This window comes from Globicephala melas, chromosome 9 (assembly GCF_963455315.2).
Source record: "Globicephala melas chromosome 9, mGloMel1.2, whole genome shotgun sequence".
NCBI classification, from domain to species: Eukaryota; Metazoa; Chordata; class Mammalia; order Artiodactyla; family Delphinidae; genus Globicephala; species Globicephala melas.
This window is the reverse complement of record NC_083322.1, coordinates 85,805,344-85,822,721: the sequence shown is the minus strand read 5'-3', so window position 1 is coordinate 85,822,721 and position 17,378 is coordinate 85,805,344. Positions and strand designations below refer to the sequence as shown.

The 17,378-nt window shown below is 39.4% G+C and overlaps 1 protein-coding gene across 4 annotated transcripts in view; it reads left to right on the top strand.

Annotated features, from left to right (window-relative positions):
* The window catches only part of RELN (reelin), a 522,413-nt gene that overhangs the window by 455,117 nt on the left and 49,918 nt on the right, over positions 1 to 17,378 (top strand). For all 4 annotated transcript variants that reach the window (XM_030834331.2, XM_060304789.1, XM_060304788.1 and 1 more), the window contains exons 45-46: positions 434 to 683; positions 4,666 to 4,834. In XM_030834331.2, coding sequence (XP_030690191.2) covers positions 434 to 683; positions 4,666 to 4,834 — 419 coding nt within the window. The remainder of the gene's footprint in view (positions 1 to 433; positions 684 to 4,665; positions 4,835 to 17,378) is intronic.

The following is a 17,378-nucleotide window of genomic DNA, read 5'->3' as shown; positions in this document are numbered from 1 at the left end:
CTTCATACATAATAATACGCATATCAAAAAGAACTCAGAGAACCTGTTAACAGACGGTAGAATCCATGCAAAGAATTGGAACTGAAATGCCTTAGGGTACTACTGTCCTTAAATAGAAATTTTACATGGAAAATAATGTAAGCCAAACATTGCGTTCCCAGTTTGGGTACGTGTAGTTTCCAAAGGCACAATTTGGCCCATGAAGGCTGTGAATGGTTTTGTCAGTCTTTCGATTTGTTTCTGTAGCTTTTTGCCAGGTGGGCAAGCAGACCACAGAAACAGGAACATGCTGAAAGGCCCTCTAACATTAAGCTTGCTGTATAACGCCAGTTCTGAGCGATCTGACAGATGAAAACAAACAAATAAAAAGAAACGAACTTTCTCCTATCTCGAAACCAAACTGAAAAGTTGTGTTTTAAAACATATATTTCAGATTCTTATTGGAGGAAATATTTCTGGTAATACAGTCTTGGAGGATGATTTCACAACTCTGGACAGTAGGAAATGGCTGCTTCACCCCGGAGGCACCAAGATGCCTGTGTGTGGCTCTACTGGTGATGCCCTAGTCTTCATCGAAAAGGCCAGCACCCGTTATGTGGTCACCACAGACATTGCTGTGAATGAGGATTCATTCCTACAGATAGATTTTGCCGCCTCCTGCTCGGTCACAGACTCTTGTTATGGTAAGTATTCCCTTTCCAGGTAGAGGGACAGAGAAGAGTAAATGGGCATCCAAGGCTGCCTCTGTCAAAGGACTATACTACACCTCCAAGAAGTCTGTAAGTGAAACACAAGTGTGCTTTCGGTCAAAACCTAACTGCATTCTTGAAAATGCTGTGTGTAAATTGAGTTTTAGACGTTTATTTTTTAAAACCTCAGAATGTGAGCTTATTTTTAAGCATATGTCCATGAAGACTTCTTTTTTTTATAAACAATAGCCCCCAATTTATCTCCGTTTATAAATCCAGATTTTTTTAAGGATCATATTTACAGAATAAGGGGTTCTCGTCATATAGAGAATGTCAGAATAAGCAATAGGATTTACACATACATTTGTATTTACATGGGTTTTAATTCATAGGGCTTTAGATTAGTCCAGTTATTGTCTCCTTTCCATCTCCCAGGAATCATGAAATTTTGTTGTTCCTGTTTTGTCTGATACTTTCTGCCACCGTGGGTCATAGCATATTCTAAACCACCGTGATTGTGACCAGTTTGCATCTTCTAGGTTATGCATACCTTACGCGTGCATGCGCACGCACACACACACACACACACACACACACACGAGCCTATCTTAGGAGCTTTAAAAACTGACATCTCTGCATACTTGGACCCTTCACTGGAATTTGCAGATCTCTCAGGATTCTGGGGACCTTCTGGTCTTGCATCACCCTGTATCACTATTCTTCCAAGAGATCCAAACTAGAATGTTCACACTAGAATGTTTTAGATTCTTGCGGTCCAAAATCTGGAGAACTTGGTTACTTCCAAGGTCCTGCAAAATCCAGATTTTTCATATTTCCATTAGTTTGAATTTAATGGACAGATCTAAGAAGGAAGCCCAGAAGAACTCTTTCTACTTCAGACTCAATCAGTCAACACTAAACTAGTCAGTAAAGGTGGAACTTGGAAAAGTATAAGATACACAGGCTGTCTTCACTAGGTACAGTCTAGTTGAGGGGATACTTCAGAAAGTGAGTCCAATAAATGACTAAATCCAGTGCTGTATGGAGTGGTACTAATGCAAAATGTAATGAGAGTTCAGCCGAGGAAGAGATAACCAATGGATGGCCAGTCCAAGAAGTTTGGGAAGATTTCACAAAGAAGCTAAATCTCAAGTGGGCATTGATGGTTGGAGTGAATCTGAAGGGTGAATGGGGAAGAGAGGACACCCCAGGCTGGCTGGCAGCATAAAGCGGGGATTCTCCTGGTCCATGGGTAAACCATGAGCAGACCAGCCTGAACAGATAATATTTGCATCTACCGGAGGAGAGTAGAGTGCTAATTTTGAAAATAAATAGGGACTTCAGGGTCCTAGACACCCACTTCCTCATTAGCATAGGAAGTCATCTAGAGACCAGGGAGGTGAGTTATGACATGTTCAGCATGCAGCAGAACCAGGACTGAAACTCTGCCTTCATAAGCCCAGTCACATGTGCTTTCTTCTGTAGGCTGGGTAAACCTCTTGAAAAGATGGAACTGAATAAAAAAATGAAAGAGGAAAGTGGCCAAGAAGAGTTGGCAGCAAATTAAGAAGGGCATTAAAAGGCAGGCACAGGAATTTGTGCTTGACAAGGTCATGAATAAGAGGGCACAGGGCTTCCCTGGTGGCGCAGTGGTTGAGAGTCCGCCTGCCGATGCAGGGGACACGGGTTCGTGCCCCGGTCCGGGAAGATCCCACATGCCGCGGAGCGGCTGGGCCCGTGAGCCATGGCTGCTGAGCCTGCATGTCCGGAGCCTGTGCTCCGCAACAGGAGAGGCCACAACAGTGAGAGGCCCTCGTACCGCAAAAAAAAAAAAAAAAAAAAGAGGGCACAAGTGCAGGGGACTGGCATGGTGCGTTTTAGGGAGATTAGCCCAGGAGCCAATGAAGGTGGGTAGAGAAGAATCCCAACAAAAAGGTGTCAGTGGTTGTCTCTGTAGGAAGTGATGAAAACCTGAATTACGTGGCATGAAGAGAAAGGGCATGGATAAAACTAGTATGAGACACTGCAAACCAAAAGGAAAGAAGAAGCAAACCTCAAAACCAGGTGACATGTTGAACATAGAGGGTAAAGAAGAAAGGAGTAAAATTTCTAAAATAATTTCTAAATTCTGAACCCAGAAAACTAGTGCAAAAGCATTGTCACTGATAGCATTTGGTAGTTAAGAAGAGATGTTTATTTATGAGGGACAATGATGAGTCTTTCTCTAGTTTGGTGAAAACAATTTTAAGTGGTGGTATTCTTTAGTGCGGAGGGCTTGCAGTGTAGAAAGCAGGAACTTTGTCTATACTGTGCATCACGGTATGCCAGCATCCAGGACAATGCCAGGCTGAATAAACATTTGCTGAATGAATAAAATCAATTTTGAGATGTAAAATTGGGAGATTTGGGCACAGAGATAACAGTTGAAGCCCAAGGAAGATAGGTGTAGAATAGAAGGCCAGAAATGGAGTCCGGAAAGATACCCATAGCTGGGCTAGTTAGCACAGAAGTCAGAGGGAAATAAGACAGGAGATTCAGAATAATGTCCTCCAAACGAAAGGAAAGTTTCAAGAACCAGGGAGTCATCAATAATGTGCAAGGCTGTAGGGAGGGCAAGAACAATGAAGACTGAGACAGGCCATTGTATTTAACTAGAAAAGGCCACCAGGAAACTTAGGCCACCAGGACCAGTGAGTGGTCCCACGCTGGCTGCATGGGAGAATCCCCTGGGAAACTTAAAAGCTCCCAGCACCTTGGCCTGCCCCACAAGAGTGAAATCCCAATCTCTGCAGGTGGGACTTTGGCATCAGTAGTTTCTAAAGGTACCCAGGCGATTTCAGTGTGCAGCCAAGACTGAGAATCATGGTCTTAGGAAATTTCAGTAGGGAGGTATGGGCTGAAGTAGTTTATAAAGTCTTGAGAAGGGACCAGAGAGAGAAATATAAAACATAGCGTATAGGTTGAATGTTTTGGAAGAAGAGAAAGGAAAGAAAGAAATCTCTTTCCATAAGACCCACAGCCTGACTTCCTGCTTTGGCACGAACTACATGGCCTTCAGCTCCCTCTTTATGCTTCTCTGATTTCTCAGTATATTCCATGACACAGCAAAGCAGGATATATAAGTAAAAGAGATTTGTCAATTTCTTTTTTTTTTTTTTTTTTGCGGTACACGGGCCTCTCACTGTTGTGGCCTGTTCCGTTGTGGAACACAGGTTCCGGATGCACAGGCTCAGTGGCCATGGCTCACGGGCCCAGCCGCTCCACGGCATGTGGGATGTGAGATCTTCCCGGACCGGGGCACGAACCCGTGTCCCCTGCATTGGCAGGCGGACTCTCAACCACTGCACCACCAGGGAAGCCCGATTTGTCAATTTCTTAGGAGTTTCACCTATACCAGAGAAAGTTTGGCATAAGTTGGTCAGGATCCCTATAGAATGCTGAAATTTTGAGAAGGCTGCTCAATATTTTTAACTATTTAAAAAGTAGTCATTATAACATATGGTTATTACGTTCTGTATTTGTATGTTAACCTTTAAATAAACAGACAAAATATAGTTATTATAATACATAAATTATATCTAATTTATATAATGTATTTATACAATATATATCCTATAACTATTAGATTAAATAATAAATATATATAAATTATAACTATTATTATTATTGCTTTAACTGCATGTGAAGCAATTGATTTGTTAGAATTGTTCTGAAAATTTCGCAATTAAAGAAGTGATTCAGGAAAATTTACTTTATGTTTCACTTGATCATATCCCCTTAACAGAAAAATTATTTTAATATGGAAAGTTAAAAATAATCACTAGTAGTATACAGAGGAAAAAATAACACCAGGAAATACATTTGGGGAAAATCAAATGATATTTGATTGAAATTAAAACATATGAAAACATAAGTAATTATGGTTCCTGGATCTGCAGGTATGTATTTCTAACCAGAATAATGCTTCCTGTTTCAGCTATTGAGTTGGAATACTCAGTAGACCTTGGATTGTCATGGCACCCACTGGTAAGGGACTGTCTGCCTACCAATGTTGAATGCAATCGCTATCACCTGCAGCGGATCCTGGTGTCAGATACTTTCAACAAATGGACCAGAATTACTCTGCCTCTCCCACCGTACACCAGGTATGGATGTTTCTGCATGTAGTGAACCCGAATGTGATATAATTTGCCATGTCCAATTTCAGCACAGTAAGTTTAAATTAGTTACATGAGATTTTGTTACTTGTTGATGATATTGCTATGCATGAATTATTAAAGCGACCTTAATACGTAAAAAAGAAACCAGTTTTTGTGGTGACATTGTCCTGTGTTTTCCCTAAATCCAGGACTTTTCTGACTTTTAACTCTAATATTTTTTAAAATGGCATATGAAAGGAAATAGTGGCCAGCTCAGTGAGCTTCTCCAACTTAAGTCACTAGGCCAAGAACAAGTCTTAATGGATTTAAATGGAGTCTATTTTCTGTCAGTCAGACTATTGTAAATATAGCAGTGAGTGGTATCATATAAACGGATGTAGCATAAAAATGTGTATTAAAATTACTGTCTGCTTTTGAAATTTTATTTTGAACAGTATCTTGAGAATTATCACCTGGAATGTACTTTTATGTGAAAAACAATTGTAAATGCTCCTTCGTTGTGTCTTTAAGAAATGACAGTGTCTTAATAAAACTGCCTGGTAGATGCTGGTAGAGAAGTTAAGTCTAAACTATCTCTGTATTTGCGCTCCTGCTTGAGTAAAGCAGAGAACTCACCTTGCCTAGTGGGATAGTGTTACATGCCTCTCTCTCTTTTCACCATCTAAGTAGAAAATGGTAATCAGTTGCTGCCGTTAAGAAAGAAGCAAAGCCACCAATGCAGTCTGTGGAACAGGAGTTATAATTTGGGCTCATTATTGTTCTCTCACCTCCCCACAAATGAAGAATGAATAAATCTTCCTAGCAAATGATCGTAAAATTCAGCCGTTCATCTAGGACTTAACTTTTCCTGGGATTATCATAAATGGGATGGGTTCACTTACTAACAGCCTAGGGCTCCTGTACAATTGCTGGCTCAGGGGTGCAAGACTATATCAACTGTCAGCAGAGTTGCCAAGTTTAAATGAGATACGTGAGATTTTGTTGCTCGTTAAAGGTATTGCCATGCATGAATTATTAAGGTGATCTTAATAAGTAAAATAGAAAAAAAAAACTCTATTAAGGTGGTAGTCTTTTAAGTCATTATGAATTCTGTGAATTATTACCCAGCAACATGGTAGCATTTTGCAAGCAAACGACATTCTAAGATATACTCCAGCTCGTTATTATGCCCTTGAGTCTTTTACTCAAGAAAAATAATTAATCCTCATCTTTTAATCTATCTTTTGTCTCTTACACATACCCATAAAAATTTTGACCCTTTCAAATGATACTTTAAAAATCTGATGAGCATGCATTTCATCTTGTAATCATTTTGAAAATACGCAGTTTGTTTATTATATTACCCTCAAAGTTCATGTTGTACAATGGTCTTAAAGGCAACACTGCTTTATAACAAGGCCCTTTGGGTAATTCAGAAAGAAACGAGCATGGCTGGAACCCAAGCCAGACCCCCTTCTAACTGTGCTTTGCCATGCGCCAAAGATCATTAGAACAATGTGCCAGACTCAGAGCACTTTGCCTCAAACTCAAGATAGCTAATCTATACTATATCTGCTCTTTCATCCAGTTGCTTTTTAAGTGCGGTGCTTCCTTATTCTGAGTTGAACTTACTGCCTCAACATCTGCAAAATACTGGGACATCAGTGTTTATGTCATCTGCCAGGACAGAATTGAGGATTTTAGTTTGTAGTTCTTCACTATAAACAAACATGATGCTGACAACTTAAAGCTATGAGCTAAGTAGGAATTAGGAGTGACTGTGACAATGTGCCAATTGTAGTTTGTCCGCTCACTTATCATGTGACCACAGAGCTAGGCTCTCAGTATTGTTGGCACAGTGGTGGAAACAGTCAACCGAGGTTGGGTGTCCACAAATTGACATCAAACCATTAACCAAACTGAAATGACTAGTAGTCATCAGTAGTGATTATTCATGCATTAAGCCGTTCATTAAACAAGTATTTTTTAAGTATTTCATTATTACCTAGGTCCGTGTGAGAGGCTGAACTTAGCCCCGCCTCAAGGAACTTTTAGTCTAGCGCGAGAAAGATGTATTAACCAGAAATCACTAGTAATCAGAGAAGTAAATATGAAATTCAACTCTGATAACTGATGGAGGATACTTGCATGGTGCTAAGAGATTATACATCATAGAGAGATTTGTCTTGGTCAAGAAGGTCAAGAAACACTTTCTTGAGAAAATAATTGTAGTGTGATGTGAAGGAAGGATACGAGTTAACTAGGAGAAGGGGAAGGGGAAGGGTGTTCCAGGTAAAGATAACACCCTGTAGTAGGAAGAAACAGGCATATTTGAGATGCTGATAGAATGGATCAGACACCAAGAGAGAAAGTGAAGTGAGGTGTAAGATGGTGTCAGACCATGGAGAGTCGGTCATACTAAAGATTTAGGGGTTTGTTGGACTTCCCTGGTGGTGCAGTGGTTAAGAATCCACCTGCCAATGCAGGGGACATAGTTTCGAGCCCAGGAAGATCCCACATGCCGTGGAGCAGCTAAGCCTGTGTGCCACAACTACTGAGCCTGCTCTCTAGAGCCCGTGAGGCACAAACAAAGGAAGCCCGCGCACCTAGAGCCCGTGCTCTGCAGCAAGAGAAGCCACTGCAATGAGAAGCCCGCGCACCACAACGAAGAGTAGACCCCGCTCGCCACAACTAGAGAAAGCCCATGTGCAGCAACAAAGACCCAACGCAGCCAAAAATCAATTAATTAATTTAAAAAAAAGATTTAGGGGTTTGTTATATGGATGCTGGAAACCTGCTAAAATGCTTGGGGATGGGGAGACATGATCAGATTTGCATTCAGAAAAGCTTTTTCTAACTGGAGAACAAATTGGGGAGGATAAGAGTAGATGTAAGGAGGCCCTTAAAGAGACAGTGACTGCTGGTAGCTTAGACTAAGATGTGGCAGACATGAAGAGAAGTGAAGAAGTTCAAGAGAAATGGAGGCAATAAAATTGAGCTTAATGATGAAATGCATGTGGGACAGTGAAGGAAGGGGCAATGTTGAAGATGACTCCCTGGTCTCTGAGTTGCAAAACTGAACGGATGCTGGTGCTTTTCATCAGGAAAGCAACAGTGAGACTAAACACAAGATATATCACACTGTGCTCCAGACATTGTGCTGTTGAAACCTAAATAAATTGGGGTAGATAGAACCATAGTCTCTAATCCTCCCCATTTACACTGGTGAAGTTAGATCTTCGTGAAAGAAAGAAAGAAAAGAAAAAGACCAGAAAGTATTGCAGTTTAGTGGAGGGCTCCCACTTTTCAGCCCTGTGAGCTTCTAAGCAAGTCATTTCACGTCCCTAAGCTTAAGTTTCCTTATCTGAAAAATGAAGATATTTTTTACCATATAAAAAGCTAATCAATGTGCCTGGAAGTGTTTGGGACATTGTAAACATTTACTAAATGGTAAGTCGTTTTTACTTTTATGAGTTAACTACATAATCACATTTGTTAACCATAGCTCAAGTGTAGTACCAGACTTCAGTCAGACTAAGAAGTCGTCCTCAGTTAACTTAACAAGAGTGAGCCCATAGTAATGGTAGGACACTATCTTAAGTTTCTGCCCTGGAGGAGGTTACAATCTGATTATGGGAAAATAAACAACTTAAAAATAATACATGCTGAGTAAAATTTAGAGCTTCACTGAGGAATGGGCTGGAAATGCTGTAGGTATTGAGAGATGGGAGACAGTGTTGAATGCCAGAGTTAGGGATTCGGGAAAAGATGGACCCTGGCCTCAAAGGATGGCTAGGACTTAGGTGGGTAAGGAAAAGAACATCCTAAATTAGGGGAACAACGTGAACAGGGCACGTGAGTCTGGGAGAAGCACAGAGGTTGCTGATTAAAGAGGGAGCTCGTATCCGTAAGTTATGGGAAGTCGTTTGTTAGCAGAGTTGGGGTAATTTATAGTAAGCATTGAAGCAAGGCAAAGGGGTTTAGACTTGTAGGGAAAATGAACTATGGTGAGTTTTGAGCTGAGACTAATTCTTCCAAGAAAAAAAAATTGGGAGAAAAGAGAGACTCAAGTAGGAGAAAGACAAAGGTATTGTGATAATGACTGTACATAGTAACAAGGATCTGGGGTACAGCTAACATGAGGGGGATGAAGTAGATATTATAGGACATTTCAGAGAAAGAATTGATAAAACTCAGTCCCTAACTTCTTCTCCCTTGCCCACATCAAAAGATGACTTTAAGGTTTGAAGCCTGAGAAAGTGGTGAGGAGAAGAGAGGAGTGAGCTGAAGCTGATTCCAGGAGGGACAGTACAGCAGATTTAATCAAACGATGCTGAATTAAATGTGATGGAAATATCCTTTTGACAGAGCTATGAAGACTGGAGCCCAGGGGAAGATAATAAACCTTGAAGGCGTGAACATAGAGGTCATAGGCAATGCTATAAAACTGCAGCAGCTCTCCAGAGGAGAGCATTTAAAAAGAAAGGATCCCTAAATTTAATAGCAGAATGAGTGGAAATAGCTATTAGAGGAACCAGGAGGATGCAGTCAAGGGGGAAGGAGAATCAGAATAAAGTGGTATCCAAAAGCCAAGTGAAAATAGAATATCAAGCAGGGATAGATCAAATCAGTGACAAATGCTACACAGAGTCAAGAAGAAGAAAGTTTCACAATAAATTTACTAGAGTTTTCAATAAGGAGATAGTCAATGACCTTCAAAAGAACAGTTTCAGTGAGATACTGGAAATAAATACAGCTTGTCTGGTGCCAGAGCCCATGGGCTTAACCACTGTATTAGTTCTACATCTTCATTGCTTGCCTAAGAGATATGGTCCGAGAAGAAATAGAAAGGGAGGATGCCAGGCGTTCTTGAAAAAGGCTGAAAAAAATAGGAAGATGCCAAAATCAATTTCATAGCCCCTACTCTGAATATGCCTCCTTCTCCTCCTTTACTAACCCCAGACCTAAAAATAAAAGGTGACTCAAGTGGCATCATTCTTGAAATGTCACCTGAGAACCAGAGTGAGTCAGTGGAAGGGCAGGTAACACAAATCCACCAAGAAAGGTGGGGTGTGGGAGCTGCCACTGGAAGGCTCAGGTGTGACTTGGCTATTTAAAGTCACAGTTTGAAAATGATCCATTCTCTTCTACTGGCCCTAATGACCTGGCCGATACCACTGGCTTTAAAGATTAACTACTACACTTTGGAAGCCAGGTGGTTTTAGCCACAGCACAGAAGCTATTCCATGTGTGCAGGAAGTTTAAAGGAATGGTGATAAGCTCAAGAAGGGGCAAAAAGATTGTGGAAGGACTGGAGTGATGGAATGGGGTTGGAGGAGTCTGTACCTTTTGGCAGGTAAACAAATTTAGAGTAGGAGGAGATATTTCAATGATATTCCCAACTACTGTAACTGCAAAGAAAAGGTCTTATTCTAAGAAAACCAAATAACTAAACATAATATTTATTGGGTTAATCATGGAGAAATAGTCAAGGGAATTACAAGTTCTTTTTTCTTTTAGCCATTTATTTAATTAACAAAAGGAGAGAAAGAAAAACACATTCCAAAGTTAAAATGCTGATGAATGACAGAAAATTCACACTGAATCACCAGCTTCTATGTTGTATAATGTTGTCTTCTTTTTTTAACATCTTTATTGGAGTATAATTGCTTTACAATGTTGTGTTAGCTTCTGCTGTATAACAAAGTGAGTCAGCTATACATATACATATATCTCCATATACCCTCCCTCTTGCGTCTCCCTCCCACCCTCCCTATCCCACACCTCTAGGTGGTCCCAAAGCACCGAGCTGATCTCCCTGTGCTATGCAGCTACATCTCACTAGCTATCTGTTTTACATTTGGTAGTGTATATATGTCCATGCCACTCTCTCAGTTTGTCCCAGCTTACCCTTCCCCCTCCCCGTATCCTCAAGTCCATTCTCTGCATCTGTGTCTTTATTCCTGTCCTGCCCCTAGGTTTTTTTTTTTTATTCCATATATATGTGTTAGCATACGGTATTTGTTTTCCTCTTTCTGGCTTACTTCACTCTGTTTGACAGATTCTAGGTCCATCCACCTCATTACAAATAACTCAATTTCGTTTCTCTTTATGGCTAACATTCCATTGTATATATGTGCCACATCTTCTTTATCCATTCATCTGTCGATGGACACTTAGGCTGCTTCCATGTCCTGGCTATTGTAAATAGAGCTGCAATGAACATTGTGGTACATGTCTCTTTTAGAATTATGGTGTTCTCAGGGTATATGCCCAGTAGTGGGATTGCTGGGTCATATGGTAGTTCTATTTTTAATTTTTTAACGAACTTCCATACTGTTCTCCATAGTGGCTGTATCAATTTACATTCCCACCAACAGTACAAGAGGGTTCCCTTTTCTCCACACCCTCTCCAGCATTTATTGTTTGTAGATTATTTTGGTGATGGCCATTTTGACTGGTGTGAGGTGATACCTCACTGTAGTTTTGATTTGCATTTCTCTAATGATTAATGATGTTCAGCATCCTTTAATGTGTTTGTTGGCAATCTGTATATTTTCTTTGGAGAAATGTCTATTTAGGTCTTCTGCCCATTTTTGGATTGGGTTACTTGTTTTTCTGATATTGAGCTGCATGAGCTGCTTGTATATTTTGGAGATTAATCCTTCGTCAGTTGCTTCATTTGCAAATATTCTCTCCCATTATGAGGGTTGCCTTTTCATCTTGTTTATGGTTTCCTTTTCTGTGCAAAAGCTTTTAAGTTTCATTAGGTCCCATTAATTTATTTTTGTCTTTATTTCCATTTCTCAAGGAGGTGGGTCAAAAAGAATCTTGCTGTGATTTATGTCATTGAGTGTTCTGCCTATGTTTTCCTCTAAGAGTTTTATAGTGTCTGGCCTTACATTTAGGCCTTTAATTCATTTTGAGTTTATTTTTGTGTATGGTGTTAGGGAGTGTTCTAATTTCATTCTTTCACATGTAGCTGTCCAGTTTTCCCAGCACCACTTATTGAAGAGGCTGTCTTTTCTCCACTGTATATTCTTGCCTCCTTTATCAAAAACAAGTTGACCATATGTGCGTGGGTTTATCTCTGGGCTTTTTATCCTGTTTTTGTTTTTGTTTTATCCTATATTTCTGTTTTTGTGCCAGTACCATACTGTCTTGAGTACTGTAGCTTTGTAGTATAACCTGAACTCAGCCTGATTCCTCCAGCTCCACTTTTCTTTCTCAAGATCGCTTTGGCTATTTGGGGTCTTTTGTGTTTCCATACAAATTGTGAATTTTTTTGTTGTAGTTTTGTGAAAAATGCCATTGCTGTTTGATAGGGATTGCATTGAATCTGTAGATTGTTTTGGGTAGGATACTCATTTTCACAATGTTTATTCTTCCCATCCAAGAACATGGTATATCTCTCCATCTGTTTGTATCGTCTTTAATTTCTTTCATCACTGTCTTACAGTTTTCTGCCTAGAGGTCTTTTGTCTCCTTTGGTAGGTTTATTCCTAGGTATTTTATTCTTTTTGTTGCAGTGGTAAATGGGAGTGTTTCCTTAATTTCTCTTTCAGATTTTTCTTCATGAGTGTATAGGAATGCAAGAGATTTCTGTGCATTAATTTTGTATCCTGCTACTTTACCAAATTCATTGATTAGCTCTAGTAGTTTTCTGGTAGCATCTTTAGGATTTCTATGTATAGTATCATGTCATCTGTAAACAGTGACAGTTTTACTTCTTCTTTTCTGATTTGTATTCCTTTTTTGGGGGGGGGTGGTGTGGACCATGTTTTTTTGTTTGTTTTTTTATTTTTTAACATCTTTATTGGAGTGTAATTGCTTTACAATGGTGTATTCCTTTTATTTCTTTTTCTTCTCTCATTGCTGTGACTAAAACTTCCAAAACTATGTTGAATAATAGCAGTGAGAGTGGGCAACCTTGTCTTGTTCCTGGTCTTAGTGGAAATGGTTTCAGTTTTTCACCATTGAGAATGATGTTGGCTGTGGGTTTGTCATATATGGCCTGTATTGTGTTGAGGTAGTTTCCCTCTATGCCTACATTCTGGAGAGTTATTATCATAAATGGGTGTTGAATTTTGTTGAAAGCTTTTTCTGCATCTATTGAGATGATCATATGGTTTTTATCCTTCAGTTTGTTTATATGGTTTATCACACTGATTGATTTGTATATTAAAGAATCCTTGCATTTCTGGGATAAACCCCACTTGTCATGGTGTATGATCCTTTAAATGTGCTGCTAGATTCTGTTTGCTAGTATTTTGTTGAGGATTTTTACATCTATGTTCATCAGTGATATTGGCCTGTAGTTTTCTTTTTTTGTGACATCTTTGTCTGGTGTTGGTATCAGGATGATGGTGGCCTTGTACAATGAGTTTGGGAGTGTTCCTCCCTCTGCTATATTTTGGAAGAGTTTGAGAAGGATAGGTTTTAGCTCTTCTCTAAATGTTTGATAGAATTCACCTGTGAAGCCATCTGGTCCTGGGCTTTTGTTTGTTGGAAGATTTTTAATCACAGTTTCAATTTCATTACTTATGATTGGTGTGTTCATATTTTCTATTTCTTCCTGGTTCAGTCTTGGAAGGTTGTGCTTTTCTAAGAATTTGTCCATTTCTTCCAGGTTGCCCATTTTATTGGCATATAGTTGCTTGTAGTAATCTCTCATGATCCTTTGTATTTCTGCAGTATCAGTTGTTACTTCTCCTTTTTCATTTCTATTTCTGTTGATTTGAGTCTTCTCCCTTTTTTTCTTGATGAGTCTGGCTTATAGTTTTATCAATTTTGTTTATCTTCTCAAAGAACCAGCTTTTAGTTTTATTGACCTTTGCTATTGTTTCCTTCATTTCTTTTTCATTTATTTCTGATTTGATACTTATGATTTCTTTCCTTCTGCTGATTTTGGGGTTTTTTGTTTGTTTCTCTAATTGCTTTAGGTGTAAGGTTAGGTTGTTTACTTGAGATTTTTCTTGTTTCTTGAGGTAGGATTGTATTGCTATAAACTTCCCTCTTAGAACTGCTTTTGCTGCATCCCATAGGTTTTGGGTCGTCATGTTTTCATTGTCATTTGTTTCTAGGTATTTTTTGATTTCCTCTTTGAGTTCTTCAGTGATGTCTTAGTTATTTAGTAGCGTATTGTTTACCTCCATGTGTTTGTATTTTAAAATTTTTTTTACTGTATTTGATATCTACTCTCATAGTGTTGTCGTTGGAAAAAATACTTGATACAATTTCAATTTTCGTAAATTTACTAAGGCTTGATTTGTGACCCAAGATATGATCTATCCTGGAGAATGTTCCATGAGCACTTAAGAAGAAAGTGTATTCTGTTGTTTTGGGATGGAATGTCCTATAAATATCAATTAAGTCCATCTTGTTTAAGGTATCATTTAAAGCTTGTGTTTCTTTATTTATTTTCATGATCTGTCCATTGGTGAAAGTAGGGTGTTGAAGTCCCCTACTATGATTATGTTACTGTCAACTTCTCCTTTTATGGCTGTTAGCATTTGCCTTATGTATTGAGGTGCTCCTATGTTGGGTGCATAAATATTTACAATTGTTATATCATCTTCTTGGATTGATCCCTTGATCATTATGTAGTGTCCTTCTTTGTCTCTTGTAATAGTCTTTATTTTAAAGTCTCTTTGTCAGATATGAGAATTGCTACTCCAGATTTCTTTTGATTTCCATCTGCATGGAATATCGTTTTCCATCGCCTCACTTTCAGTCTGTATGTGTCCCTAAGTCTTAAGTGAGTCTCCTGTAGACAGCATATATACAGGTCTTGTTTTTTTTTGTTTTTTTTTAAATAAATCTTACATTTATTTATTTATTTGTTTTGTTTTGTTTTTTTTTATTTTTTAGACATTTATTGGCCTTATACTTCTTAAAGTTTTTTGTCCCCTGAATATTTTAATTAATTTATTTACTTTTGCTGTGTTGGGTCTTCGTTTCTGTGAGAGGGCTTTCTCTAGTTGTGGCAAGTGGGGGCCACTCTTCATCGCAGTGCGCGGGCCTGTCACTATCGCAGCCTCTCTTGTTGCGGAGCACGGGCTCCAGACACGCAGGCTCAGTAGTTGTGGCTCACGGGCCTAGTTGCTCCGCGGCATGTGGGATCTTCCCAGACCGGGGCGTGAACCTGTGTCCCTGCATCGGCAGACAGATTCTCAACCACTGCGCCACCAGGGAAGCCCCAGGTCTTGTTTTTGTATCCATTCAGCCAGTCTGTGTCTTTTGGTTGGAGCATTTAATCCATTTGCATTTAAGGTAATTATCGACATGTATGTTCCTGTTACCATTTTCTTAATTGTTTTGGGTTTGTTTTTGTAGGTCTTTTCCTTCTCTTGTGTTTCCTGCCTACAGAAGTTCCTTTAGCATTTGTTGTAAAGCTGGTTTGGTGGTGCTGAAGTCTCTTAACTTTTGCTTGTCTGTAAAGGGTTTAATTTCTCCATCAAATCTGAATGAGATCCTGGCTGGGTAGAGTAATCTTGTTTGTAGGTTTTTCCCTTTCATCACTTTAAAATGTCATGCCACTCCTTTCTGGCTTGCAGAGTTTCTGCTGAAAGATCACCTGTTAACCTTATGGGGATTCCCGTATATGTTATTTGTTGCTTTTCCCTTGCTGCTTTTAATATTTTTTCTTTATATTTAATTTTTGATAGTTTGATTAATATGTGTCTTGGCGTGTTTCTCCTTGGATTTTCCTTTATGGGACTCTCTACGCTTCCTGGACTTGCTTGACTATTTCCATTCCCGTGTTACGGAAGTTTTCAACTATAATCTCTTCAATATTTTCCCAGACACTTTCTTTTTCTCTTCTTCTTCTGGGACCCCTATAATTTGAATATGTTGTGCATTTAGTGTTGTCCCAGAGGTCTCTGAGGCTGTCCTCAATTCCTTTCATTCTTTTTTTCTTTATTCTGCTCTGCAGTAGTTATTTCCACTATTTTATCTTCCAGGTCACTTATCCGTTCTTCTGCCTCAGTTATCCTGCTATCGATCCCATCTAGAGTACTTTTAATTTCATTTATTGTGTTGTTCATCGTTGTTTGTTTGCTCTTTAGTTTTTCTAGGTCCTTGTTAAATGTTTCTTGTATTTTCTCCATTCTGTTTCCAAGATTTTTGATCATCTTTACTGTCATTACTCTGAATTCTTTTTCAGGTAGACTGCCTATTTCCTCTTCATTTATTTGGTCTGGTGGGTTTTTACTTTGCTCCTTCATCTGCTGCGTGTTTCTCTGTCTTCTTATTTTGTTTAACTTACTGTGTTTGGGGTCTCCTTTTCACAGGCTGCAGGTTCATAGTTCCCATTGTTCTTGGTGTCTGTCCCCAGTGGGTGAGGCTGCTTCAGTGTCTTGTGTATGCTTCCTGGTGGGGGGAACTGGTGTCTGTGTTCTGGTGGGTGGGGCTGGATCTTGTCTTTCTCGTGGGTAGGGCCACCTCATGCTAGGCAGCTCTGCCATCTCCCAACTGCTAGGAAGATCTCCCCCACCTTTAACAGTCATCATATCACTGCCGTCTCCACCACTGACCCCCAGCCCCTGCCCAACCACTCTCAAGACGTCTCCTATTTGATTCTTTCTGGCCACCTTTATTGCTGCCAATTAAACATTCTTTCAGTAAAGGTTTATGAAGCCCCATCTATAGGAGTCACCAACAGTAAAATGGTAAGTAAGGAGAATAATCCAACAGAGGCAACTATGCATAAATAGGCACTTTTATTAAAACGTGATAAGAGCTTTAATAAAAGGTGATGGATTTGTCAGAATGGCCATCATCAAAAAGTCTACAAATAATAAATGCTGGAGAGGATGTGGAGAAAAGGGAACCCTCCTACATTGTCGGTCGGAATATAAATTGGTGCAGCCACTATGGAGAACAGTATGGAGTTTCCTTAAAAAACTAGAAACAGAGCTACCATGTGATCCAGCAATCCTACTCCTGGGCATATATCTGGAAAAACAAAAACTCTAATTCAAAAAGATACATGCACCCTAATGTTCATAGCAGCACTGTTAAAATAGCCAAGGCATGGAAGCAACCTAAATGCTCATCGACACATGAATAGATGAAGAAGATGTGAGAGGTATATATATATATATATATATATATATATATATATACACACACACACACACAATGGGATATTACTCAGCCATAAAGAAGAATGAAATAATGCCATTTGCAGCAACATGCATGGACCAGAAGATTATCGTACTAAGTGAAATATGTCAGAAAGAGAAAGACAAATATCATATGGTATCACTTATATGTGGAATCTTAAAAAATGATACAAATGAACTTATTTACAAAACAGAAATAAACTCACAGACATAGAAAACAGATTTATGGTTATAAAAGGGAAAGGGAGGGGGGAGAGATAAATTAGGAATTTGGGAGTAACAGATACACACTACTATATATAAAATAGATTTTTAAAAGTACCTACTGGGGCTTCCCTGGTGGCGCAGTGGTTGAGAGTCCGCCTGCTGATGCAGGGGACACGGGTTCGTGCCCCGGTCCAGGAAGACCCCACATGCCGTGC